This window comes from Rhinoraja longicauda, unplaced genomic scaffold (assembly GCF_053455715.1).
Source record: "Rhinoraja longicauda isolate Sanriku21f unplaced genomic scaffold, sRhiLon1.1 Scf000495, whole genome shotgun sequence".
Lineage (NCBI taxonomy): Eukaryota > Metazoa > Chordata > Chondrichthyes > Rajiformes > Arhynchobatidae > Rhinoraja > Rhinoraja longicauda.
The window spans coordinates 45,270-72,442 of NW_027601712.1; the positions used below are offsets into that span (position 1 = coordinate 45,270).

General features: G+C 45.2%; 1 protein-coding gene across 1 annotated transcript; it reads right to left on the minus strand.

Moving 5' to 3' along the window:
* Positions 1 to 647: 647 nt before the first annotated feature.
* On the minus strand, positions 648 to 25,564 carry LOC144591017 (organic cation/carnitine transporter 2-like). Its single transcript, XM_078395364.1, has 8 exons — positions 25,414 to 25,564; positions 17,579 to 17,750; positions 11,591 to 11,717; positions 8,594 to 8,694; positions 5,691 to 5,905; positions 4,146 to 4,328; positions 1,660 to 1,795; positions 648 to 770 (listed from the first exon to the last, which is right to left on the minus strand). Exons 1-8 carry the CDS (start codon positions 25,535 to 25,537, stop codon positions 695 to 697), a joined length of 1,134 nt encoding a protein of 377 aa, XP_078251490.1. The 5' UTR covers positions 25,538 to 25,564; the 3' UTR covers positions 648 to 694.
* Positions 25,565 to 27,173: the final 1,609 nt, after the last annotated feature.

Sequence of the window (27,173 nt, forward strand, 5' to 3'; positions counted from 1 at the left end):
TGAGGGGAGTTGTGGATGCAGAAAGGATAGTGGTATTTAAGAGGTTTTTAGATAGGCACATACATATGCAGGGAATGGAGGGTTATGGATCACGTGCAGGCAGAGATTAGTTTAACTTGGTATCATGTTTGTCATGATTGTGGGCTGAAGGGCCTGTTTCTGTGCTGTACTCCTTCTACGGTCTAAAGCTAACAAGATCCACATTCAATAATGGATCATTGAAAGAAGGCGCCCTATATAATGACCTGCTGCGAACTTTAAAGCAGAAGAGGAGTTTGAACCAAAACAGGAGGAATGGAACAGAAATAAGATTTGATCACAGAAAGCATTGACTGGAGGAAAGCATCACACTGGGTAGATGTCAAGGGTTGGTTCATAGCATTTAATAAATTGCTCTACAAAGAGGAAAATATCTGAGGAATATAAAGTATGCAAGGAAGCCATAAAAAGTTCATGTCTTTTTTAAAATAATGTCTTAGAGTAATTTGGTTTCGAGAAACTTTGGAAGAATTATCAAATCCTATTCTAAGCAGAAGATCTGATCATTTCATTATGATCAACAGGTATCTCAGTTTCATTTTATATCATAATGGAAGAAGTTGCCACTTCTGCAGTTACCACTCCTGAAGAGTTGGAGTTTGACCCAAATGGCAATGAATTCTTCAGTTCTTTGGCTGCTGGTGAAGATCTGTGCTTAAAGCATTTCCTCTTTGAAAATCACCACATTGTTTACTCTGGCTTGAGTTGAATCGGAGTGAGAACCTTTGCACCTGTATTTAAACAAAATAAGTCATGAACCATGGGCATATACCTAAACGTTTTCTTGCAACACTGTCCAAATGTATCATTTATTTCAAGTCAGGTTAGTTTTAATTAAACAAAGTTCAGTTCCAGAGTTTATCATCATGGGCTGTGTGTTTGCAACAATGCATTGTTGTGACACAGATTGCAAGCATGTGGGGTCGCTGCATGCAGGTTTTTACCAAACTACCCTGTGCATTACTTGAGAGAATTATGCAATCAACTAACTAAAAAAAGTTAAACAAGCAAATAATGAGATTATCTGGTTTCTATGTTTTCTATGTTTCTGTTTTCTATGTTGTTTAGGTATAGTCAGAGATAGTCATAGTGTCATACAGCTTGGAAACCTGCCGTTCCTGAAGAAGTCTGAAAAAGGGTCTTGACCCAAAACGTCAATTATTCCTTTTCTCCAAAGATGCTGCCCGACCCGCTGAGTTACTCCAGATTTTGTGTCTGTCTTCGGAACTTGGATAGGACAGATTTAGAGGGACATGGGCCAAATGCAGGTAGGTGGGGCTAGTGTAGATGGGACATGTTGGTTGATGTGGGCAAGTTGAGCCAAAGGGCCAGTTTCCACACTTTCCATGTACCTGTCCAAATGTTTCTTAAACGCTACGATAGTACCTGCCTCATCTGTTATAACATTCAAAACTGATGAAAGCAGATACATTACAGATAGGATAGGAGGGGTTTGTGGAATATGGGCCAAATGCAGGCAAATGGAACTAGTCCAGTTTGTCAACCTGGAATTCAGTCCTCCCATAAACAAACTTGAGACACTACACCACAGCAACTGTCATTTATGGTAGAAGTTTCTTTTCAGAAAGGGAAAGAATGAAAAAGACCACATTGACTTACCATTTAACTTTTTGCATTTGGTCAATGGTGTCTGGAAGAGGAATATTGAACGTTTCTGGCAGAAACAAAACCACTATTGCTGAGAACACCATCAACACCCCCATCACAATAAACGGCAGGTTCTCTTGATAAATACCTGTGAAAAAAAGCATACATTTACTTACAAGTGAATATCAACAAATCGATATAAAAAGCCGAAGTATTTTATGCAACAGATGCCAATGTGAAATCAAATGCACTTCACAAAATGTATATTCAAGTCATTTCCAATTTCAGGTGTAGGTTTTTTTCATTGTTCCTGATCTGGTTACAGTGATATCCCTTCTTGGTGAGAAGATGGGAAACATTTTTTGCGTTTGAGTTTAGTTTACTGTCACGTGTATCGCGGTACTCTGAAAAGCTTTTGTTGCGTACGAACCAGTCAGCGGAAAGACAATACATGATTAAGACAATACATGGTAAAGACAATACATGATTGATCATCTGCAAATAGGGATGTGGATTGTGCTAATTTGGTGACAGGGAACCGTAGACAAAGCCTAAAAGTAGAGACATGGAATGCAGCAGTGACGACACCCAAGTTTCCAGAACTTCATGAATGATATTATCGTGGGCACCCATCGTTGTAACAGAAAATTGGATCTACTGTCAACTAAGTTAGACTTGTGGATAATCATTTTAATTTGTAATTAAGACCTAGTTTGTTACCTCATCAAGCCTTTCTGTAACTTCCATTCTGTAATCAAGACCTAGTTTTGCTGTTAACCAAGTTTCTGTGTAATCTGTTCAGCTGAGAATATAAAAGCTGTACTGAAGTTGTGCTCAGGAGATCAGCCTTGACTGGTCTCCTGGTGTGCACCAGTTTTAATAAATCGTTCGTTACTTTGAACACCAACTCCGCACGACCTTTCCATTTGCTCCAAAACTGGACTAGAATTTATTTGTTACATTGTACTTTTCATGAGCACAATATAACACCACCCAATGTTACTGAATAATTAGGAAATTATTACTGGGAAATTAAAGACTAAATCTTTCTTACTTCACTGTTGTAGTTGGCTAGGGAATTGACAAACTGATATGGGTCATTTTTCTTTCATTGTGTTAATCAAATGCATCATTGCCTTCTTCTTGTTCTTAATTTCAAATAATGTGGGAGTATGTGTTCAGAATCTGTCACCCCTTCCTTTAATACATACTCAAGTACTGAGATACGAACAAATATCATTCCATATTTCAACTCCAAAATAATTTCAACAGCTCACATCACCACTAACAATGATATATTCCATAACCTAGGGTACTGTCCCATTCACCTGTTTCCCATTGAGGACATTGGACTTTGTGGAAGGAACTGATACGCTATGAGGCTGAGGATTATATTTTGCACACTGTATCTTTCCCTTTGCTCTATCTCTTGTACCTGAGTTTGAACTGATTGTATGTAGTATGTATGTATGTATATATGTATGTATGGTTTAGCTGATTTGATTGCATAGCATGCAAAACAAATAACTATACTCGTCCATATGATCACCCCTCAGCCTCTTGTGCACCAAGGAATAAAGTCGTAGCCTGCACAATCTTTCCGAATAGCTCTGGCCCTCATGTTCTGCCAACATGCTCACTGCACTCTTTCCAGCTTCGTAACATTCTTCCGATAAGAGGGTGACCAAAACTGCACACAATACTCCAAATACAGCGTCACAATGTCTTGTACAACTGTAACTTAATATCCCAACTTCTACACTCAGTATTGTGACTGATGAAGACTAATGAACCTTCCTTCATGTGTAGGAAGGAACTACAGATGTTGGTTTGCCCCGAAGATAGGCACAAAATGCTGGAGTAACTCAGCGGGACTGGCAGCATCTCCGTAGAGAAGGAATGGGTGACATTTCGGGTCAAGACCCTTCTTCAGACTGAGAGTCAGGGGAGAGGGAGACACAGAGATATGGAAGGGTAATGTGTGAAAACGACAGATCAAAGCAGACGATGATAAGGAAATGTAGAATGGTTCATTGCTTGCTGAGGTGAAAGTGACAAGGAGGCATACAATCAATAAAATTATTCAAGACAGTGAAACTGGTCAGAGAACTAGTGTGGGGGATGGTCGTAGGGATAGTGTCAAAAATCCTTATATTCGACAAGAATATGGTGGCACAGTGGTAGAGTTGCTGCCTCACAATGCCAGAGACCTGGGTTAGATCCCGACTACGGATGCTATCTGTATGGAGTTTGTATGTTCTCGCCGTGACCTGCGAGGGTCCTCTCTGAGATATCTGATTTGCTCCCACACTCCAAAGACGTAAAGGTTTGTAGGTTAATTGGTTTAAGTAAAATTGTAAATTGTCCCTAGTGTGTGTAGGATAGTGTTAGTGTATGGGTATCGCTGGTCAGAGTGGACTTGGTCGGCCGAAGGGCCTGTTTCCATGCTGTATCTCTCTATTTAAAAAAAAATTCAAGAGGTGTCATTGTTGCCTTACCAAGTAAAACAATGTAAGGAGAAATAATGCTGCCACATCTGGAAGCCATTGAACTCACTCCAACACCTGTGTTTCTCATCGGGGTTGGATACAGTTCGGAGATGTAGACATAAACCATGGAATAAGCACACGTGTTTCCCAGTTTTCCAATTAACACCATCGCTGTAGAAAGTATTGAAAGATCTAGAAAAAATCAGGAAGAGCTGTATTAATGCTGTCGGTCTGCAACTGGCTGTGTGGATCAGTCACAAACGCAACACAAAGCTTAGTTTTCCCCAGTCACTTATTGTCAATAGTTTATTGTCAATAGTTTATTGTCAATAGATGTTGTGAAAAGCTTTTGTTGTGTGCTAACCAGTCAGTGGAAAGACAATACATGATTACAATCGAGCCATTTACAGTGTGTAGATACATGATAAGGGAATAATGTGGAGGAGTTTAAGGAGATCATAGTTAATGTAAGAAATGTTGCTGTAGGAGTAGAGATTTAAGAGTGTGGAGCGAGTGCAATATGTGATTGTAGATCTGCTTCTGTGGTTAACATGTTAATAGTCGCCTGGGTTGGGCGTTATTTTGCCTGCTCCGATTGCACGTACATGTTAGCTCCAATCATGTTAGCTCCAAAGAGTAAACATTGGGAAACTTTTGTATCTTTTTTCTGCCTTTAAAATTGGTTTGTGTGGATTTATTTTTTAAATAAAGGAAGCAATGCAGTGTATTTCATCTTTACAAACTGACAGGGCCTTCTGATGTGATTTTTGACACTTTGGTGTAAGAGGTGGTTGGCCATTCAATGAAGCTCGTTCATTTGGTAGCTCAGACTGTTAATTGCTGCGATGAATGCACAGTGGCACAGTGGTGTAGCGGTAGAGTTGCTGCCTTACAGCGGCAGAGACCCGGATCTAATCCTGGCCATGGGTGCTGTCTGTATGTAGTTTGTACGTTCTCCCTGTGGCCTGTGTGGGGTGTTCTCTGGGAGCTCCGGTTTCCTCCCACACTCCAAAGACATAGATTTGTAGGTTCATTGGGTTGGTAAAATTGTAAATTTGTCACTAACTTGTGTAGGATAGTGTTAATGTGTGAGGATTACTGGTTCGCACAGTCTCAGTGGGCCAAAAGGCCGATTTCTGCACTGTTTGTCAAAACTGAATTAAACTAAACTGAACTAACGGTGACGTTTCAGGTCAGGACCCTCCTTCAGACACTGTATCATGTTGGTGTCGTGGAGGTGGTATTGAGTCCATAAATCTGTACAGGAAAGATATAATGTGGCAGTCCTCCTTGTGACCGTGTGAGTTTTCTCTGGATGCTCTGGTTTCCTCCCACACTCCAAAGACGTACAGGTTTATAGGCTTTTAGAAAACTAAATTGTCCCTAGTGTGTAAGATAGTGTTAGTGCACGGAGTGATTTCTGGTTGGCACGGGCTCGGTGGGCCATGGGACCTGTTTCCACGCTGTATCTCTAAAGTCAAGTGCAGTCTGATGTCTAAAGGCTTGTTCGCGGTTGTCACACTAGGATCACGATAGAATCAGTGTAAAATTTACTTGATGGTATGAGGTTCATGAAGAGCAGAACACCTCCACTCAGAACAAGAATGCCTGAATGGCTGAGCCTGCGTGGAAACTTCCAGAGGAGAAACATGGCTGCGATATAGGCCGGAATCTCAATGGCACCAAGGAGGAAACAATTCAGATAGTCGTTGCCATGGAGATTGGGGACATTCAGAGACAGACCATAGTATCCAATTGCTATAATCATCCTGCAAAATAAAAGGCAAAATACTTCTTGTCAAACACTTTTGTTTTTAATGTTCTCCCAGCCTCTTTTTGTTGTCTTGTTGAGTCTCATTCTCTGTAACTCATTTTCACCTTGCCCACGGCCAACAATGTTTCCTTTATCATCGTTACTTTTTAGCATATCTTTCATTCATATCTCTCTATATCACCGTATATATATCTCTCGTTTCCCCTTCCCTTGACTCTCAGTCTGAGGAACAGTCTCATCCTGAATCGTCACCTATTCCTTTTCTCCAGAGATGCTGTCTGACCCGCTGAGTTATTTCAGCTCTTTGTGTCTATCTTTTGTCTTTTTTCTTGGATTTTTTCTTCCATTTGATTTAATGTCGTTTGTAGAACCTGAACATGTGTAGCCTTTGCAGCCTTGTTTTAACATAGAACAGTACAGCACAGGAACAGGCCCTTCAGCCCACAATGTTTGTGCTGAATGTGATGCCAAGATAAACTGATCTCACCTACTGTGTGTGATCCATGTCCTTTTATTCCCTGCACTTCCATATGCCTATCTAAAAGCCTCTTAAACACCACTATCGTATCTGCCTCCACCACCACCCCAGGCAATGCGTTCCAGGCCCCCACTGCTCTCTGTGGAAAAAACTCACCTGACACATCCCCATTAAACATTCCTCCTCTCACCTTGTAGCTGTGCCCTCTAGTGTGGACATTTCCATCCTGGAAAAAACATTCTGACTGTCTACCCATTCTATACCTCGCATAATTTTATATACTTCCATCAAGTCTCCCCTTAACCTCCAACGTTCCAGACAAAACAATGCTAGTCTATCCAACCTCTCCCTCCAGCTGAATCCAGGCAACATTCTGGTAAACCTCCTCTGCACCCTTTCCAAAGCCTCCACGTTTCCTGCAATGGGGCGACCAGAACTGTACACAATACTCCAAATGCGGCCCAACCAAAGTCCGATAGAGCTGTATCATGACTTCCTGACTCTTACACTCAAAGTCCCTCACAATGAAGGCAAGCATACCATTCGCCATCTTTACCACCCTGCCACTTGTGCTGCCATCTACACTGAGCTATGAACAGACTCTAGGATCCCTCTGTATATGAATGTTATTAGGGGTCTTGTTATTAATTGTATACTTTTGTCTTTCTCTCAACCTCACAAATGCAAACTCTTGCAGTCTCTCTGGCTAAACTCCAACTGCCATTTCTCTTCCAATTTCTGCAGATGATCTATATCCATTATATCTCTGACATCATTCCTCACTGTCTGCAACTTCTCCAATTTTGGTGTAATCGGTAAAATTACTCACCAACCCATCTACATTTACATCCAGGTTATTTATATACATCACAACATCAGAGGTCCCCGCACAGATTATGGTTTGTAGGTTAATTGGCCTCTGTAAATTGACCCCAGTATGTAGGGAGTGGATGAGAAATTGGATAATATAGAACTCGTGTGAACGGGTGATTGATGGTCGGCATGGATTTGGTGGGCGGAAGGGCCTGTTTCCATGCTGTATTTCTCAACTAAACCAAATAATTAAAATCCGGTCAGTGGAAAATATGTAGAAATTACTTTAGTTTAGTTTAGTTTAGTTTCAAGGTCAGTTTATTGTCACATGTACCAATTAAGGTACAGTGAAATTTGAGTTACCAGTTTAGAAATACAGCGTGGAAACAGGCCCTTCAGCCCACCAATTCCTTTTCGAGCCTCCCAATGGGGGCCCTTCTACGCAGGGATTCTGCACCTCTACATCGGGGGCCCGGGTGGAGGTTACAGCACCGAGGTGTCCCTTGCAACCTGTTTCTCTCGCGGTTCACAGACTCGCCAGCCGCCTGCCACTTTTGCGGGCTGGAAGAATCTGTGTTCCACGAGTACATAGAATGTGTGAGGTTGCAGCCCCTGTTCCAATATCTAAAAGGGCAGCTCCTTGCCTTCTGGCTGCACTTCACACCCACCATCCTCATCGTTGGACACCCTGTGCCTAGGGGAGATGGTAGGGCCGAAGATGTCCTGGTTGGGTTGCTCCTCGTCCTCGCAAAGCTGGCCATCCATGAGTCATGGCGCCAGATGGAAGAGGGCTCTGCCTGAGTCGGCTGCCTGCCCCTTTTCCGGGGTCACGTCCGCGCACGGGTGGTAATAGAAAGGGACTACGCTTTCCACGGATGCCGTGGATGATTTCCGGGAATGTTGGACACCGCAGAGGTTGGAATGGATCGTCAATAAGGATGGGGAATTAGTGATTTAGTATTTTAGAATATTTGCTTTATTTTGGTGGTGTGTTTGTTTGTATTGTTTTGTATTGTAAATAGCACTTTTGTAAATAATCAATTTAAATTATATTTGGTTAAAAAAAGGTCCTTGTCGACCAACGATCACCCATACACGAATTCTGTTATGCCAGCTTTGCATCCTGCACATTAGGGACAATTTACAATTTTATCGAAGCCAATTAATCGACAAAGCGGTATTCTTGGGAATGTGGGAGGAAACCGGAGCACCTGGAGGAAACCCACACGGTCACATTGAGAACGTACAAACACTGTACAGACAGCATCTGTGGTTGCGATTGAACCCAGGACTCTGATGCTGTGAGGCGTCAATACTCTCGCCGCGCCGCTGTTCCTCACAGATATTTTTTAATAAACACATCTGAATATTCTTCTTGAAACTCATACTTACCACATGAGTAAGCTAATGACTGTGATGACTATGATATTGCAAGATTTTATCAATTGAGTAACTGGAACATGTTTTACTTGTTTATTCTGCAGATGTTCAAGCTGGAAGAAAAACAGAAGATTCAACATTGCATCGGCAAAGGAAAGTGTCAGTATTATTATCCACATCTCCTGATTCACATTGGGCATGGGATGTCCAGAAACTGATGATTCACAATATGTTCTGTGAGCTTGTGAATGAATGAATGAATGAATGAATGAATGAATGAATGAATGAATAAATGAGTGAATGAATGAATGAATGAATGAATAAATGAGTGAATGAATGATACTTTATTGTCACATGTGACAAGTCACAGTGATATTCTTTGTTTTACACACCCAAGGTATGCAAATAGACGCCACATGAAGGGCGACGACAAAGTTACAACATATCCTACGCCAGGTCCTCCTTTGTTCCCCCCCCCCTCCATACCTCACAGCTGTTCCCCCATGCTGGGTCCGCCTTTGTTCTTGTATGCAGCATCTATACAGCTCTGTATACAGCTTGTACAGAGGATTGAGCAAGGTTGCACAAACATTGCAAAGATGCGTTAAAAACCTTGGCACAACCTCCTAAATCTCAGCATCGTTCCTCTTCCCCAAACTGCTAGCAAATGCGGCCTAGTGGAAATTAAATTTCAACCCAATGAAATTTATGGCTTTATAAAAATATGCTGAATATTCTCCCACATGTAAAGTTAAATTAGAATCTGCACAACTCCAAAACTGAATCTTGATTAATGGTGCCAACTCCATAAATAGTGCTCCGAAATTTAGTTAGAATTTTTGTAAAAATGTGCAATTTTCAAACACATGTGGAAACAAGGAACTGCAGTTGCATGTTTACAAAAAAAGACACAAACTGCTGGAGTAATTCAGTGGGTCGGGCAGCATCTCTGGAGAACATGGATCTCTGGAGAATTTTTTACAAATGACTATTTCAGTAGAGGATCTACTCTCCAGTGTTGGTTAACAATTGTGGAGATAAACTCTTACATCCAATCATATCTAGATTGTGACATTTGTGTATCACACAAGGGGCAGCATGGTGGCACAGCAGTAGAGTTGCTGCCTTACAGCACCAGGGACCCGGGTTTGATCCTGATTATGGGTGCTGTTTGTACGGAGTTTGTACATTCTCCCTGTGACTGCATTGGTTGTCTCCGGATGTACCAGTTTCTTCTCATACTCCAAAGACGTAAAGGTATGTAGGTTAATTGTCATCTTTAAATTGTCCCTAATGTGTAGGATTGTGCTAGTGTACGGGGTGATTGCTGGTCGGTGTGAACTCAGTGGGCCGAAGGGCCTGCTTCCACACTGTGTCTCTAAAGTCTAAAGTGAAGTCTAACACAAAACCTCAACATTTTTCCTTTCTCAATATGACAAGCAATAGAGCTGTTTTCACTAATAAATGTTTTAGGATAAAGCCCATGGGAAATTGGCAAGAATCTGAGAATTAGTGAAACAATCTTGCTGATGATCTGAGAGTGATCCTATGTAATATATATCTATAATGCTGAGAACTACATTCTGCATTCTGTATCTTTGCTCCACCTATTGTGCTTGAGTTTGGTTTGGTTGTGTTTATGCACAGCATTATCTGACTTGATTGGATAGCAGGTAAAACAAAGCATTTCACTGCACATCCATACACGTGACAATAATAAACCTGAACCTGTCTTATAATGGAACGAGGCAAATGTGATCTTATCTCCAAATTACTGCTAATAAAAAAAATCCAAAATAATTCTATCCAGTGAGAAGTTACAACACACAGTTCATGTTAATCTCCTGTAGTTTTGTTTAGTACAGAGATACAGCATGGAAAACAAGCTTTTCGGCCCAACGAGTCTGCGCCGACCAGCGATCCTCACACACACTATCCTACACACCAGGGATAATTTACAAATTTACCAAGCAAATCAACCTACAAACCTGTACGTCTTTGGAGTATGGGAGGAAACCGGAGCTCCGGGAGAAAATCCACTCAGGATACGGGGATAACGTACAAACTCCCTACAGACAGCACCCATACTCAGGATCAAACCCGGGTCTCTGGTGCTGTAAGGCAGCAACTCTACCACTTTGCCATAGTTCCGCCCTATTTGTGCAGTTGTTATAGTACAGCTGCATATTTGTCAGAATATTCATGCCTAATTTTTTTGCAGTGAAGTCTGATCGAAAATGTATGTCCATTCATTTTTGGGTGAACTCAGGTTTACATTATTAATTTTTTTATGATCGATTAACTTGGTGAAGACTTATCATCTGAAAACAAGAGGATAACAAAAAACAAAGGAAGTGGGACAGACTTGTTGGCCCAAACAATATCAAGTTGTGTCGGGAGCAACTGCAAATGCTGGTTTATACCAAAGAGACACAAAACGCTGGAGTAACTCAGCAGGGCAGACAGCATCTCTGGAGAAAAGGAATAGGTGATGATTTTGGTCGCAACCCTCCTTCAGACTGAAAGATAGAGAAGGCTCAATATCAAGGAGTAATCACCTTCTGAATAGAAGAGATATCATAAGTGAGAGGAGCAGAATTAGACCATTCAGCCCATCATGTCGACTTTGCCATTCAATCATGGCTGATCTATCTCTCCCTCCTAACCCCATTCTCCTGCCTTTACCCCCTAACCCCTGACACCCATACAAATCAGAATGTATCTATCTCTGCCTTAACAATATCAATTGTGTGCGGGCCCCCACAGCCTTCTGTGGCAAAGAATTCCACAGATTCACCACCCTCTGACTGGAGAAATTCTGCATCATCTCCCTCTTAAATGAACGTCCTTTAATTCTGAGGCTATGACCTCTGAGCCTAGACTCTCCCACTAGTGGAAACATCCTCTCCACATCCACTCGAAATGAAAATAACAGAGAGGAAAGTGTTGCTCTGTATTAAAGAACTGAACAATCACACAGCAATGAAATAAATGGTCTTGCCCCAATACCTCATCGTCAGTCAAAAGTACTGCTGGTGCAGTGATGCCATTTTTCTTTGCCATGAGTCGAATTATTGATTCAGCTTCCTTCATCCTTCCCTTGGACAGTAGCCAGCGTGGAGATTCAGGAATAAACCTAGAATTAAACAAGGTATTCTGTAACAAGATTATTGAAGCATCAAAGAACTTGTGAAATTACTTCTTAACAATACGATACGATATGATACGATAAAACTTTATTCATCCCTGGAGGGAAATTGGTCCCTCCACGCCGGGTCCCCGTTGTCTTCCCCATCCCCCCCACACGCTCATCGACCGCTCCCGCTGCCGCCGAGGCCCCAGCACCGCTGAGGCTCCCGCTGCCGTCGAGGCCCCAGCACCGCCGAGGCTCCCGCTGCTGTCGAGGCCCCAGCACCGCCGAAGCTCCCGCTGCCGCCGAGGCCCCCCCGCCGCCACCCACGTCGAGGCTCCCGCTGTCACCCCCAAGGCTCCTTCGGCCCAGACAGGCCTCACCACCTGGCTTCTCTGCAGGCCCCTGGGAGGCCTGTGGGGCGAGTCATGCCTACCGGAGTGCGAACCGATCGGCAACGTGGTTGTTCGGCGGGTGGATCGGGCCCGCGCGGCTCGTCGGAACACTCCCGCCGCGTGCGCGGCTCCCTGGGACCCGGGACAGTAAGAGTGGCACAGTGGCGCAGCTGGTGGAGCTGCTGCCTCACAGTGCCTGAGACCCGGGTAGGGTCCTGACCTCGGGTGCTGTCTGCCTGGAGATTGCATGAATCCTGTACGTCTTTGGAGTGTGGGAGGATACCGGCGAACCCAGAGAAAGCCCATGCGGTCACAGGGAGAACGTGCAAACTCCATACAGACAGCGCTCATAGTCAGGATCAAATCGAGGTCTCTGGGTCTGTAAGGCAACAACTCTACTGCTACACCACCGTGCTGCCCTGATGGGACATATCCCAGGTTATTGAAAGAAGAGATTGCAGGAGCCTTTGACAATGATCTTTGCATCTTCTGTAGCCGCAGGCGAGGTTCCGGAGGACAGAAGAGTAGCTAATGACGCCTCACAGCACCAAAGCACCATCTCTGACACCTCTCTCCCCAATCTTGATTTCTCCATCTCCAACACAGTGGACACACTATCGACTGGCAGGTAATAGGTTGAAATGTGTAGGAAGGAATTGTAGATGCTGGTTTACACCAAAGATAGACACATAATGCTAGAGCAACTCAGCGGGACAGACAGCATCTCTAGCGAGTATGAATGGGTGAGTTTTCGGGTTGAGATCCTTCTTCAGACTGAGATACAGGTGAGGAGGTTTTCATATAACCATATAACCATATAACAATTACAGCACGGAAACAGGCCCGTTCGGCCCTACCAGTCCATGCCGACCACTTTCTCTGGCCTAGTCTCATCTACCTGTTCTCAGACCATAACCCTCCAATCCCCTCCCATCCATATACCTATCCAATTTACTCTTAAATAATAAAATCGAGCCTACTTCCACCGGAAGCTCATTCCACACAGCCACCACCCTCTGAGTAAAGAAGTTACATCATCATCATCATCATATATCTACAGCCGGAAACAGGCCTTTTCGGCCCTCCAAGTCCGTGCCGCCCAGTGATCCCCGTACATTAACACTATCCTACACCCACTAGGGACAATTTTTACATTTACCCAGCCAATTAACCTACATACCTGTACGTCTTTGGAGTGTGGGAGGAAACCGAAGATCTCGGAGAAAACCCACGCAGGTCACGGGGAGAACGTACAAACTCCTTACAGTGCAGCACCCGTAGTCAGGATCGAACCTGTGTCTCCGGCGCTGCATTCGCTGTAAAGCAGCAACTCTACCGCTGCGCTACTGTGCCGCCCCTCATGTTACCCCTCATGTTACCCCTAAACTTTTGTCCCTTAATTCTGAAGTTATGTCCCCTTTTTGGAATCTTCCCCACTCTCAAAGGGAAAAGCCTACCCACGTCAACTCTGTCTGTCCCTCTTAAAAATTTTAAAACCTCTATCAAGTCCCCCCTCAACCTTCTACGCTCCAAAGAATAAAGACCCAACCTGTTCAACCTCTCTCTGTAGCTTACGTGCTGAAACCCAGGCAACATTCTAGTAAATCTCCTCTGTACCCTCTCCATTTTGTCAACATCCTTCCTATAATTTGGCGACCAGAACTGCACACCATACTCCAGATTCGGCCTCACCAATGCCCTGTACAATTTTAACATTACATCCCAACTTCTATATTCGATGCTCTGATTTATAAAGGCAAGCATACCAAACGCCTTCTTCACCACCCTATCCACATGAGATTCCACCTTTAGGGAACAATGCACAGTTATTCCCAGATCCCTCTGTTCCACTGCGTTCCTCAATTCCCTACCATTTACCCTGTACGTCCTATTTTGACTTGTCCTACCAAAATGCAGCACCTCACACTTATCAGCATTAAACTCCATCTGCCATCTTTCAGCCCACCCTTCCAAAGGGCCCAAGTCTCTCTGTAGACTTTGAAAATTTACTTCATTATTAACTACACCACCTATCTTAATATCATCTGCTTACTTACTAATCCAATTTGCCACACCATCATCCAGATCATTAATGTAAATGACAAACAACAGTGGACCCAACACAGATCCTTGGGGTACTCCACTAGACACTGGCCTCCAACCTGACATACAGTTGTCAACCATTACCCTCTGGTATCTCCTATTCAGCCATTGTTGAATCCATCTTGCAACCTCACTATTAATACCCAACGATTTAACCTTCTTAATCAACCTTCCATGTGGAATCTTGTCAAATGTCTTACTAAAGTCCATATAGACAACATCCATAGCCTTGCCCTTATCAATTTCCCTGGTAACCTCTTCAAAAAATTCAAGAAGATTAGTCAAACATGACCTTCCAGGCACAAATCCATGTTAACTGTTTCTAATCAGGCCTTGTTTATCCAAGTGATTATATATATTGTCCCTAAGTATCTTTTCCATTAATTTTCCCACCACAGACGTCAAACTAACAGGTCTATAATTGCTAGGTTTACTTTTAGAACCTTTTTTAAACAAAGGCACAACATGCGCAATGCGCCAATCTTCTGGCACCATCCCCGTTTCTAATGACGTTTGAAATATTTCCATCATAGCCCCTGCTATTTCTGCACTAACTTCCCTCAATGTCATAGGGAATATCCTATCAGGACCTGGAGACTTATCCACTTTTATATTTTTCAAAAGTGTCCGTACCTCCTCTTCTTTAATCATCATAATTTCCATCACTACTCTACTTGTTTCGCTTACCTCACATAATTCAATATCCTTCTCCTCGGTGAATACCGAAGAAAAGAAATTGTTTAATATCTCCCCCATTTCTTCCGGCTCAGCACATAGTTGTCCACTCTGACTCTCTAATGGACCAATTTTATCCCTCGCTATCCTTTTGCTATTGACATATCTGTAGAGCCCCTTGGGGTTTACTTTTACTTTACTTGCCAAAGCAACCTCATATCCTTTTTTCGCTTTTCTAATTTCCTTCTTAAGATTCCTTTTACATTCTTTATATTCCTCAAGAACCTCATTTACTCCCTGCCGCTTATATTTATTGTATATCTCCCTCTTTTTCCGAACCAAATGTCCAATTTCCCTGGAAAACCACGGCTCTTTCAAATTATTATTCTTTCCTTTCCACCGAACAGGGACATAAAGACTGTACTCTCAAAATTTCACCTTTAAATATCCTCCATTTCTCTATTATATCCTTTTCATAAAACAAAATGTCCCGTTTCACTCCTTTTAAATCCTTTCTCATCTCCTCAAAATTAGCCTTTCTCCAATCCAAAATCTCAACCCTTGGTCCAGATTTGACCTTCTCCATAATTATATTGAAACTAATGGCATTGTGATCACTGGACCCAAAGTGCTCCTCAACACATACCTCCGTCACCTGACCCGTCTCATTTCCTAACAGGCGGTCCAACACTGCCCCTTCTCTGGTAGGTACCTCTACGTATTGCTGCAAAAAACTATCCTGCACACATTTTACAAACTCCAAACCATCCAGCCCTTTAACAGAATGTGATTCCCAGTCTATGTACGGAAAATTGAAATCACCCACAATCACTACTCTGTGCTTACTACTAATATCTGCTATCTCCTTACATATTTGCTCTTCCAATTCTCGTTCCCTATTTGGCGGTCTATAATACACCCCTATAAGTGTTGCTAAACCTTTCTCATTTCTGAGTTCCACCCAAACAGCCTCCCTAATCGAGCCTTCTAGACTGTCCTGCCAAAGCACTGCTGTGATATCCTCCCTGACAAGCAATGCAACACCCCCACCTCTTGCCCCTCCGATTCTATCACATCTGAAACAATGAAATCCTGGAATATTTAATTGCCAATCGCAACCCTCCTGCAACCATGTTTCACTGATCGCCACAACATCATACTTCCAGATGTCAATCCAGGCTCTAAGCTCATCCACCTTTCTTACAATGCTCCTAGCATTAAAATATACACATTTAAGGGACCCATCATTTCTTATTCTCAGTTTATTTCTTTTCACTTCTTTCTCTCCTACATATTGGGTCTGAGTTTCCCTTTTCTGCCTCCTGCCTCACACACTGCCTATTAGCTATCTGTGTTTGAGTCCCTCCCCCCAACCGTACTAGTTTAAAGTCTCCGCAATTACCTTAGCAAATCTCCCCGCCAGGATATTGGTTCCCCTCAGGTTCAGATGCAACCCGTCCTTTTTGTACAGGTCATACTTCCCCCAGAAGAGGTCCCAATGATCCAGAAACTTGAATCTCTGCTCCCTGCACCAGTCCCTCAGCCACGTATTTATCCTCCACCTCACACCATTCCTATTCTCACTATCGCGTGGCACAGGCAGTAAGCCTGAGATTATCACTTTGGAAGTCCTTTTTTTAACTCTCTTCCTAACCCCCTAAATTCTGCTTTCAGGACCTCTTCCCTTATCCTACCTATAATGTTGGTACCTATATGTACCACGACCTCTGGCTCCTCTCCCTCCCCTTTCAGGATATCCTGGACACGCTCAGACACATCCCGGACACTGGCACCAGGGAGGCAAACTACCATCCGGGTCTCCCGACTGCATCCACAGATTCGCCTATCTGACCCCCTCACTATAGAGTCCCCTATCACTATCGCTCTCTTCTTCCTTTCCCAACCCTTCTGAGCAACAGGGCCGGACTCCGTGCCAGAGGCCCGGGCGCCATCGCTGCCCCCAGGTAGGCTGTACTCCCCAACAGTACCTAAACAGGAGTATTTATTGCCAAGGGGTACATCCACTGGGGTACTCTCTAGTCCCTGCCTCTGCTCCTTGCCCCCCCTAACCGTGACCCACTTGTCTACCTCCCGTGGTCTTGGAGTGACCACCTCTCTATAACTCCTCCCTATAACCTCCTCACTCTCCCTGACCAGACGGAGGTCATCAATCTGCTGCTCCAGGTTCTTAATATGGTCCCTTAGGAGCCCCATCTCGTTGCACCTGGCGCAGATGTGAATGTCTGGAAGACTATCAGACTCCCAGATTCCCCACATCCGAAACCCAGAACAATAAACTGCCCTGGCACTCATACTCCCCCTTAACCGCTCCAACCGCCTACCCAAAAGAACTGAGTGATCTCCTGGGAGAGGCGAAAAACCGGATAAAAACCCAGGCCAATTTGGGAAAAAAAAAAATCGGGAAATTCCTCTCCGACCCCAAGCTAGGCGATCGATACTTGTCCGGGAGATCACACAGGTCTTACTCCCTACTATCCCCCACACAATACTACGGTCTCTGCTCTCTCTCACTCACACACACGCACACTGATTGCTGCTACTGCTGCTGCTGCTGCTGGCATGGGCAAATGGACATATTTTGGTTATCTTGGTCAGAATGAATCCTAGTGACACCAGCTTTATAAGGTCATTACCTACTGATTGAATGGGTTGAAGGTTGAAGGGTCTACATACCACCACAAAGGAATGTACAGCAAACTGATCAGGGTCAGGGTCAATATCAACATTTTCCATCCTCTTATGAAATAGGCAACAAAAGGCAGCATCATGTAACCCACGGCATAAAAACAGCCAATTCCAAGTGTAGAGTATGCAACCCGAATGGATTTCTGTAGAAGTTCAGATCCTGCAAGGAGAGTAGAACAAGATTCAGTGATTCGTGAGTTCATTTTTATTCACTGTCACTTTATATTCAAGTAAAAATTGCCAACATTAACTTACCTGCTGAACCATAAACCGTGCCATGTGAAGCTTGAAGAATCTCACCTTAATGAGACCACTTATCAAACAGCACAGAGATGTAATAAAAAGCAGCACACAATGGGGAAGACAGTTTAATTTTCTATTGTGTGTCAGGGCGTTTGAATGTGACAACATCTAGCCTCTTTCAAGTGTAGTGGGTCTGGACGCAGCAGGAATCAGGCAAGACGCCAGGTAAGGATTAACTAATTTTAATGCAGCATCAGAACATTCACTCTGTTCAGTTACCCGCACGAGTTCACTCTAGCCCCATCAGGCAAACCCTGTAGCTCCAGACCCCTCCCCAGCCCTGTCCACTCCGTGCCGAGGGGGATGACCCAGGGAGTGGCCTAATCCACGGGCACCGCCACAGGACCCCCTCCAAGAACCGGAAGCACGAAACGGACAGGGGGACGTACGAGACGACCAGCCCGTGTGTGCACCACGGTGGTCGCAGGAACCGGAACCACTCCGCCAGGGGAAGAAAACCGCGGGGATGCTGGGGGTAAGGGCCGGGACGCAGCACGTCACCGAGGGCGAGGCCGTGCCAGTAGGAAGGGCTGCCTAATGTCCACGTGCGCTGGCTTCAGCCGCAAAATAGAGACTGTCTCAGGACGACCCCCCATGTCCTATACGAAGGTGGGAGAGCCACGCTCGAGCACCTTGAATGGCCCTTCATACGGACGCTGAAGGGGCATCCAGTGTGCATCCCGGCGCAGGATTACAAACGGACAGTCCTGCAGAGCGGAAGGGACATGCGACTGAACCGAACCATGGCGAGACGTCGGCACCGGTGCCAGCTTGCCCACCGTCTCCCGAAGGCATTGCAGGCCGATGGTTGTGCCGCCTGACCCTGGGCTGATGGAATAAACTCACCGGGCACTGTCAGCGGGGCCCCGTACACAAATTCAGCCGAGGAGGTGACCAAGTCTTTTTTGGGCGCAGTGCAGACGCCCAGTTAAACCCACGGCAACGCGTCGACCCAGTCTGGGCCAACGAGCCGGGCCTTTAGGGCAGCCTTGAGCTGGCGGTGGAAGCGCTCCACCAGGCCGTTCGCCTGCGGATGGTACGCTGTGGTGTGGTGCAGGTTAACCCACAGTAGGTGAGCCATGGCCGACCACAGTTCGGAGGTGAATTGCGGGCCTCGGTCGGACGTGATGTCGAGCAGCACTCCAAATCTGGCAATCCAGTGTGCCGCCAAAGCATGGGCACAAGTAGAGGCAGAAGTGTCCGGCAGTGGAACTGCTTCCGGCCACCGCATGAAACGGTCAACCACAGTCAGGAGGTCCGTGAAGCCCCGAGAAGGCGGCAGCAGCCTCAGGATGTCCACGTGGATGTGGTCGAACCGCTGGCGAGGGACGATGAACTCCTGGAGTGGCGCTCAAACATGCCGCTGTACTTTGGCAGTTTGGCATGGGATGCAGGTGCGCGCCCAATGCCAACCTGTTTACGTAACCCGTGCCACACGAAACGGGAAGCCACGAGGGTCGGCGTCGCCCGAATGGAAGGGTGGGCCAGCCCGTGGAGCACCTCGAACACTCTGCGCCGCCCGGCAATGAGAACGATGGGTGCGGCTGCCCGGTGGATACATCGCACAGCGGCGTTGCGCCCCCAGTGCCACAGGGAACGTCCTCCAACTGCAGGCCCTAAACGGCGGTACCGTAGGCGGACATCTTCACGTTTGCAAACTGTATATAGTTACGCCTTTAAACAACAGAGATTACCACAAACTCTGATTGAATCAACAATAATACTTATTCCTAAAAAAGATAAGGATTCTGAAGACCCTGGTTCGTACAGAGCGATAGCTCTTTTAAATACTGATCAGAAGATATTAGCGAAAATCTTAGCTCATAGATTAAGTTTAGTTATAGATAAATTGATACACCCCGACCAATCAGGCTTTATATCTAAACGATATTCATTTTTCAATTTGAGACGCTTGTTCAATATAATATATTCAAATAGAATATTAAACGAAGATTTAGCAATCATTTCGCTAGATGCTGAAAAAGCATTTGATCAAGTAGAATGGCCCTATCTTTTCTCAGTGATGGAAAAATTTCAATGAGGTGAAAATTTTTGTTCATGGGTGAAACTTTTATATACATCCCCAACAGCTAGAATATTAACTAATCAAATGCTGTCATCCAAATTTCATTTATTTAGGGGTTGTAGACAAGGATGCCCACTATCTCCGCTTCTATTTGCCCTCGTTATAGAACCACTTGCTGAGAGTATTAGATCAAATCCAGACATTCACGGTTATAACACTAAACATACAACCAATAAAATTTCTTTATATGCGGATGATGTATTAATATACATTACAAATCCAAAATTAGCATTCAGAATTTATTAAATCTCATAACTCAATTTGGTTCATTTTCAGGTTATAGAATTAACTGGTACAAAAGTGAAATTATGCCAATAATGGAACAAAATCCAGCCATACTTCAACAATTTCTTTTTAAAATTGCTTATGAAAAGTTTAAATATCTTGGAATTTACGTGACTAGGAAATATACTTCTTTATTTAAATTAAATTTTCCTCCTCTACTTACTAAATTACACAGAAATATCCAATTTTGGAAAACACTTCCTATATCATTAGTTGGTCGTAGTAATGCTATAAAGATGATCTTTCTCCCACAGCTACTATACTTATTTCAAGCAATTCCGATCTATCTTCCAAAAAAGTTTTTTTTAAAAATCGATTCAATTATTACTAATTTTATTTGGGACTACAAGACTCATAGAATAAATAAAATACATCTATGTAAGTCTAAAACTAATGGAGGAATTGCCTTACCTAACTTCTTATTTTATTATTGGGCGGTTATTATTAAAAATATAACCTTCTGGTTGGATGACACTGATCAACAACCGGATTGGTTAAAGATGGAGAAAGAGGATTGTTTACCATTTGATATTGGTGCGATCCTCTTAGCTCCAATAAATTTAAATAAAAAAACATATGGAGGTAATCCGATTGTACATAGTGTTATCCGTACCTGGAAACAATTAAAACTTACTTTAAAGTTGAGTAAATTATCCTCTTTCCTCCCTATTGCGAATAACCCTTCTTTTAAACCGTCTGTCTTAGATAGAGGATTTGCTCAATGGAAAAGTTATGGAATTAAAACGGTGGGAGATCTTTATCATAAGGGAACTTTTCTTTCTTTTCAGGATTTACAACAGCAGTACGGATTACATGCTAATAATTATTTTAGATATTTACAATTTAGAGATTATGTAAAACTACACATGCAAGAATATAAATCTAGAGGTCCAGAAACTCTTGATGTATGCCTGAATCGACATTATAATTCAAATAAATTAATATCCTTTATTTATAATACTCTCCTAGATACTGACATTCCATCATCAGAATCATATAGACGAGCATGGGAGGACGAATTGAACCAACTCATAATGCAAGATATATGGGATGAAAGTTTACAACAATGTTCATTAAATACTAGACATTCCTTAATACAATTTAAAATAATACATAGACTACATTATTCGAAGACTAAATTAAATAGGATTTTTCCTAGTATCTCTCCAATTTGTGATAAATGTAAATTTCAAGAAGCTAATTTAACTCATATTTTCGTAACTTGCATAAAAATGCAAAATTTTTGGTTGGATATTTTAAAAATAGTTTCTAAAGTTATCGACAAGCAATTGGATATGGATCCAAAATTAATAATATTAGGATTATCAGAACATATTACAAACTTTACAACAAGTCAGGTACATTTTCTTGATTACAGTTTAATGACTGCGAAAAAATGAATACTTAAATTTTGGAAAAAACCAATAACCCCCACAATTAAAATGTGGATTACGGAAATGACAGAGACCTTGCATTTGGAAAAAATAAGATTTGCCCTAATTGACAAACCTGATTTATTTTTTTAAATATGGTCTCCATTTATTGAATTTTTAGAAAAGTAAATGGGTTTGACACAGGACTAAAATAAAAATTAAAAATTAAAAGTTGAAACTTGAGTTTAGGGTTGGATGTACAACTGTGGTTATTGTCTCCCGGATCTACCCCCTTTAATTTTTATAGTTATAATTTTTTTTTAAATTCTCTCTCCCCAATAGTTTATAGTTTTTTTTTCTTTCTTCTTTATTTTTATTTTCTCTCTTTAAAATTTTTAAAATTGAAGCTATGTAAGAACTTTGTAACAAATTTGTCTTTTATTTCCATATGTACATATGCTTTTCAAAAAAAAAAAAAAAAAAAAAAAGAAGTTTCCGGCAGTGGAACTGCTTCCGGCCACCGCATGAAACGGCCAACCACAGTCAGGAGGTCCGCGAAGCCCCGAGAAGGCGGCAGCAGCCTCAGGATGTCCACGTGGATGTGGTCGAACCGCTGGCGAGGGACGATGAACTCCTGGAGTGGCGCTCGAACATGCCGCTGTACTTTGGCAGTTTGGCATGGGATGCAGGTGCGCGCCCAATGCCAACCTGTTTACGTAACCCGTGCCACACGAAACGGGAAGCCACGAGGGTCGGCGTCGCCCGAATGGAAGGGTGGGCCACCCCGTGGAGCACCTCGAACACTGCGCCGCCCGGCAATGAGAACGATGGGTGCGGCTGCCCAGTGGATACATCGCACAGCGGCGTTGCGCCCCCAGTGCCACAGGGAACGTCCTCCAACTGCAGGCCCGAAACGGCGGTACCGTAGGCGGACATCTCATCGTCCGTCAACTGGGCCCCCGCCAGGACTGAATAGTCGATGCCATCGAGCATCGTGGCCATAGCCAGGGCTTCCTTGGCGTGTTGGAATGCCGCCACCACATCGTCAGTCCATTCGACTTCCTTGCGCTTGCCCGCCATGAGGTGGAACAGCGGGCGCATGATCCGGGCCGCAAATGGCACAAATCGGTGGTGAAAGGCCACCATCCCAACGAACTCTTGGAGGCCCCTCACGGTGGTCGGGCGTGGAAACTGGCGCACCGCGTCCACCTTGTCCGGGAGCGGCAGCGCCCCGTGCGGGGTCACGTGGTGGCCCAGGAAATTGATGAACGACCCCCCAAAACGGCATTTGGCGATGTTGATGGTCAGCCCATGATCGCTAAGGCGCTGGCATAACTGGCGGAGATGGGTAGCATGCTCCTTCCTCGAGCGGCTTGCCACCAAAATGTCATCGAGGTACACGTAAATAAAGTCCAGGCCATGGCACACACAGTCCATAAGCCGTTGAAAAGCTTGCACAGCGTTCTTCAGTCCGAACGGCATACGGAGGAATTCGAAAAGGCCAAAGGCGTCACATTGGCCGTCTTGTGGACGTCGTCTGGGTGGATGGGAATTTGGTTGGAGCCACACACCAGATCAACCTTGGAAAACACCGTGGCCCCAGCCAGGTGTGCGTTAATGTCCTGAATGTGGGGGACCGGATACCTGTCAGCGATGGTGGCAATGATAAGCCGACGGTAGTCTCCACAAGGGCGCCAGCCACCATCTGCCTTGGGGACCATATGGAGCGGGGATGCCCACGGGCTGTCTGAGCGGCGCACAATACCCAGGGACTCCATACGGCGGAACTCCTCCCGAGCGAGACGGAGCTTGTCCGGTGGAAGACGCCGTGCCCGGGCGTGCAGGGGCGGGCCAGTGGTGGGAATGTGATGCTCCACCCCGTGCTTCGGGGCGGAGGAGTGGAACCGGGGGTCGAGGATTTCGGGGAACTCGGCCAGAATGCGCGAGAACTGGTCCAAGGACGACAGGGGCCCATCCGGCAGCCCGACCGGGTCGCCCACGCAGAGGGAAACAGCCTGCAATGTGACGGAGTGTACCAAACGCTGCCTCTTGACGTCCATCCGCAATGATGAATGGCCATGAGAAGCGGCCCTCTCCGAAGTTGAGGGAGAGCGTGCGCACCCCATACGAGCGGATTGGAGTCCCGTTTGCCGCGGCAAGAAGTGGGCCGCGTTTACCACAGCGGAGGTCATCACTCGAAGGGGGAAGAACGCTCACCTTAGTCCCTGTGTTCACAAGGAAACGAGCCCCGGTGCGGCGATCCCATACAAACACGCGATGAATCTGGCCGGCCGCCGAAGCAATCACTGATGGCCGGCCCCTGCGTTTCCCGGGAACGAGCAGGGCTGCCGACATCGACGGGCTGAAGGGCCCCAGCGCTGGTGAAAGTAGCACCAGCCCCCTCTGCTGGCGTCTATGGAAACGGGCGGCTGTGCGGGCCGATCCGACTACCAGTGACCTCCGGTGGCGTGCGGACGAACTGCCGGCAGGCTGCACCGGAAAGACGTGCTGCCGACCGGGTGTGCCATTGCTGCCAGGTCCCGCCGCGAAGGACGTCGTGGAGCGGTGGAGACGCGGGCGATCGAGGCACCGACCTGCGGATCATCATCAGTCATCGGAGGGACTTCCAGCGCGTCGAGGGCCAGCTGATGGGCCATCCAGAGTTCATCGGCGCGCTTGCCCACCGCCTGCATGTTGGTGAACGGGTCATTGATGAACTGCTGGCGGAGATCAGACGGCAGCTGTTGCAGGAACGAATGTTTAAATAAAAAGCAGGGCTCGTGGTCGCCCATCAGCGCCAGCATATCGCCCAGAAGTACCGACGAGCGTCGGTCACCCAGGCCGGTCATCTGTAGGATCTGGGTCGTCCGCTCGGCCTCGCTGAGGCTGAACCTTCGCAGGAGAAAGGCCTTGAGGCCCTCATACTTATTACCCGCTGGGGGAGGTGCAGAGGAAAGGTCGGACCCGTCGCGCGGTGGCCTGGTCGAGGGCGCCGATAACATAAAAGTACTTGGTGGTGTCGACTGTCACACCCCGCAGTGCAAACTGCGCCTCGGCCTGGTCAATCCAGAAATCAGGGGCATCGGTCCAAAGGGGAGGCAACTTCAACGCCACAGCGTGGAGAGCGGCGCGGACGGCAGGGTCCACGGGGTGGGGTCCGGCAGGGTCCAGAGGCGGCTGACCGGTAGGGCTGGGTAGTGCGTGTTGAGGAGCGGTCGGGTACATCGCGACTTGCGAGGAAATGTCGAGGGTCACCAGTGTAGTGGGTCTGGACGCAGCAGGAATCAGGCAAGACGCCAGGTAAGGATTAACAGTAATTTTAATGTAGCATCAGAACATTCACTCTCTTCAGTTACCCGCACGAGTTCACTCTAGCCCCTTCAGGCAAACCCTGTAGCTCCAGACCGCTCCCCAGCCCTGTCCACTCCGTGCCGAGGGGGATGACCCAGGGAGTGGCCTAATCCCCGGGCACCGCCACACAATGGTGCTTCTTTAATCACGTGTACTAAATTACAGTGGGATTCATTTTCTCCATACCGATCAGTTAGATATTGCCCTACATAATAGGGCGGTACGGTGGCGCAGCGGTAGAGTTGCTGCCTTACAGCTCTTGCAGCATCGGAGACCCGGGTTCGATCCCGACTACGGGTGCTGTCTGTCCGGAGTTTGTACTTTCTCCCCGTGACCGCGTGGGTTTTCTCCGAGATCTGATGGCAATCGCAACTGAATAATTAAATGTAGAAAACGGGCTAAGAAATGGCATGAATGAAACTTACCAAGCACAAACGCAGTCACATAGTTTGAAATGTCACCAATGCCTCTCAATAAATTAATCAGGCAGAAGATTTCCCAGCTGGGTGATAATGTGAGAAGAAGATTGAATAAAACCTGTACCGCCATAGTTCCAAACAAAACAATCTTTCTCCCAAACCTAAAAAACGGAATAAAAATTTTCATTATATACGATTACTGCACGATTACTGACAAAAGTATCCACATAAACATATGCATGTATTTAAACAATCTAAATCACACATTTAGTTTAGTTTAGAGATACAGCATGGAAACAGGCCCTTCGGTCCACCAAGTTCATGCTGACCAGCAATCCCCATACATTAGTTTTATCCTACACACTGGGGACAATTTACTGAAGCCAATTAACTTACAAACCTGCACGTCTCTGGAGTGTCGTAGGAAACTGGAGCACTCGGCGAAAACGCACGCAGACAAGGGAAGAACGTACAAACTCCATGCTGACAACATCCATAGTCAGGATCGTTCCCGGGTCTTTGGCACTGTAATGTAGCAACTCTAACGCTGTGCCACTGTGCCACCCCCAAGATTTGTTCATTCAATATATATTCTCTACAGGTGTACAATAGAGAGCATGTTGATTGGTTGCATCATGGCAACTTGAATGCCCAGGAGTGAAGAAGACTGCAAATCTTGTGAACACTGCCCAGTCCATCAAGGGGTCTGATCTCATCATCATCAAAGGGATTTACTGGATCAGAGACCCACACCCACACTCTCATTTCACACCTGCCATCAGGAAAAAGGTACAGGACCCTGAAAACTGCAACTTCCAGGTGCAGGAGAAGTTTCGTCCCTACTGCCATCTATATACTAAACTCTCATTTGTTTGTTTGTCCCTGAACTACAGCCAAAACGGTACACGAAGCATGACAATTTTAGGCCCACCTTACTCACCGTCGTCCCTTTGGTGCTAATAGAAGAAGTTTCATTGAAATCGGTGTTATATTTTAAAAGTTATTCACATCTGGCACTGTGGTACTCTGGTGTCAGGACAGCAGTCTCCTCTTGAATGTCACAAAAACTAAGGAGCTGATTGTGGACTTTAGAAGGTCTCAACATCCGAGGACGTACACGCCACTGGAGATAAATGGGATTACTGTGGATAGGGTCAACAGCTTTAAATACCTGGGAGTCCACATCATAGAGGATCTGACATGGACAACACACATTGCCACACTGGTGAGTAAGGCAACACAGCGCCTTTACCACCTGAGACAGCTGAGGAAATTCAGAGTCTCTCTAAGGATAGAAACATAGAAAAACAGGTGCAGGAGTAGGCCATTCGGCCCTTCGAGCCTGCACCGCCATTCAATATGATCATGGCTGATCATCCAACTCAGTATCCCGTACCTGCCTTCTCTCCATACCCCCGATCCCTTTAACCACAAGGGCCACATCTAACTCCCTCTTAAATATAGCCAATGAACTGGCCTCAACTACCTCCTGTGGCAGAGAATTAAACAGATTCACCACTCTCTGTGTGAAAAAAAACTTTCTCATCTCGGTTCTAAAAGACTTCCCCCTTATCCTTAAACTGTGACCCCTTGTTCTGGACTTCCCCAACATCGGGAACAATCTTCCTGCATCTAGCCTGTCCAACCCCTTAAGAATTTTGTAAGTTTCTATAAGATCCCCCCTCAATCTTCTAAATTCCAGCGAGTACAAGCCGAGTCTATCCAGTCTTTCTTCATATGAAAGTCCTGCCATCCCAGGAATCAAT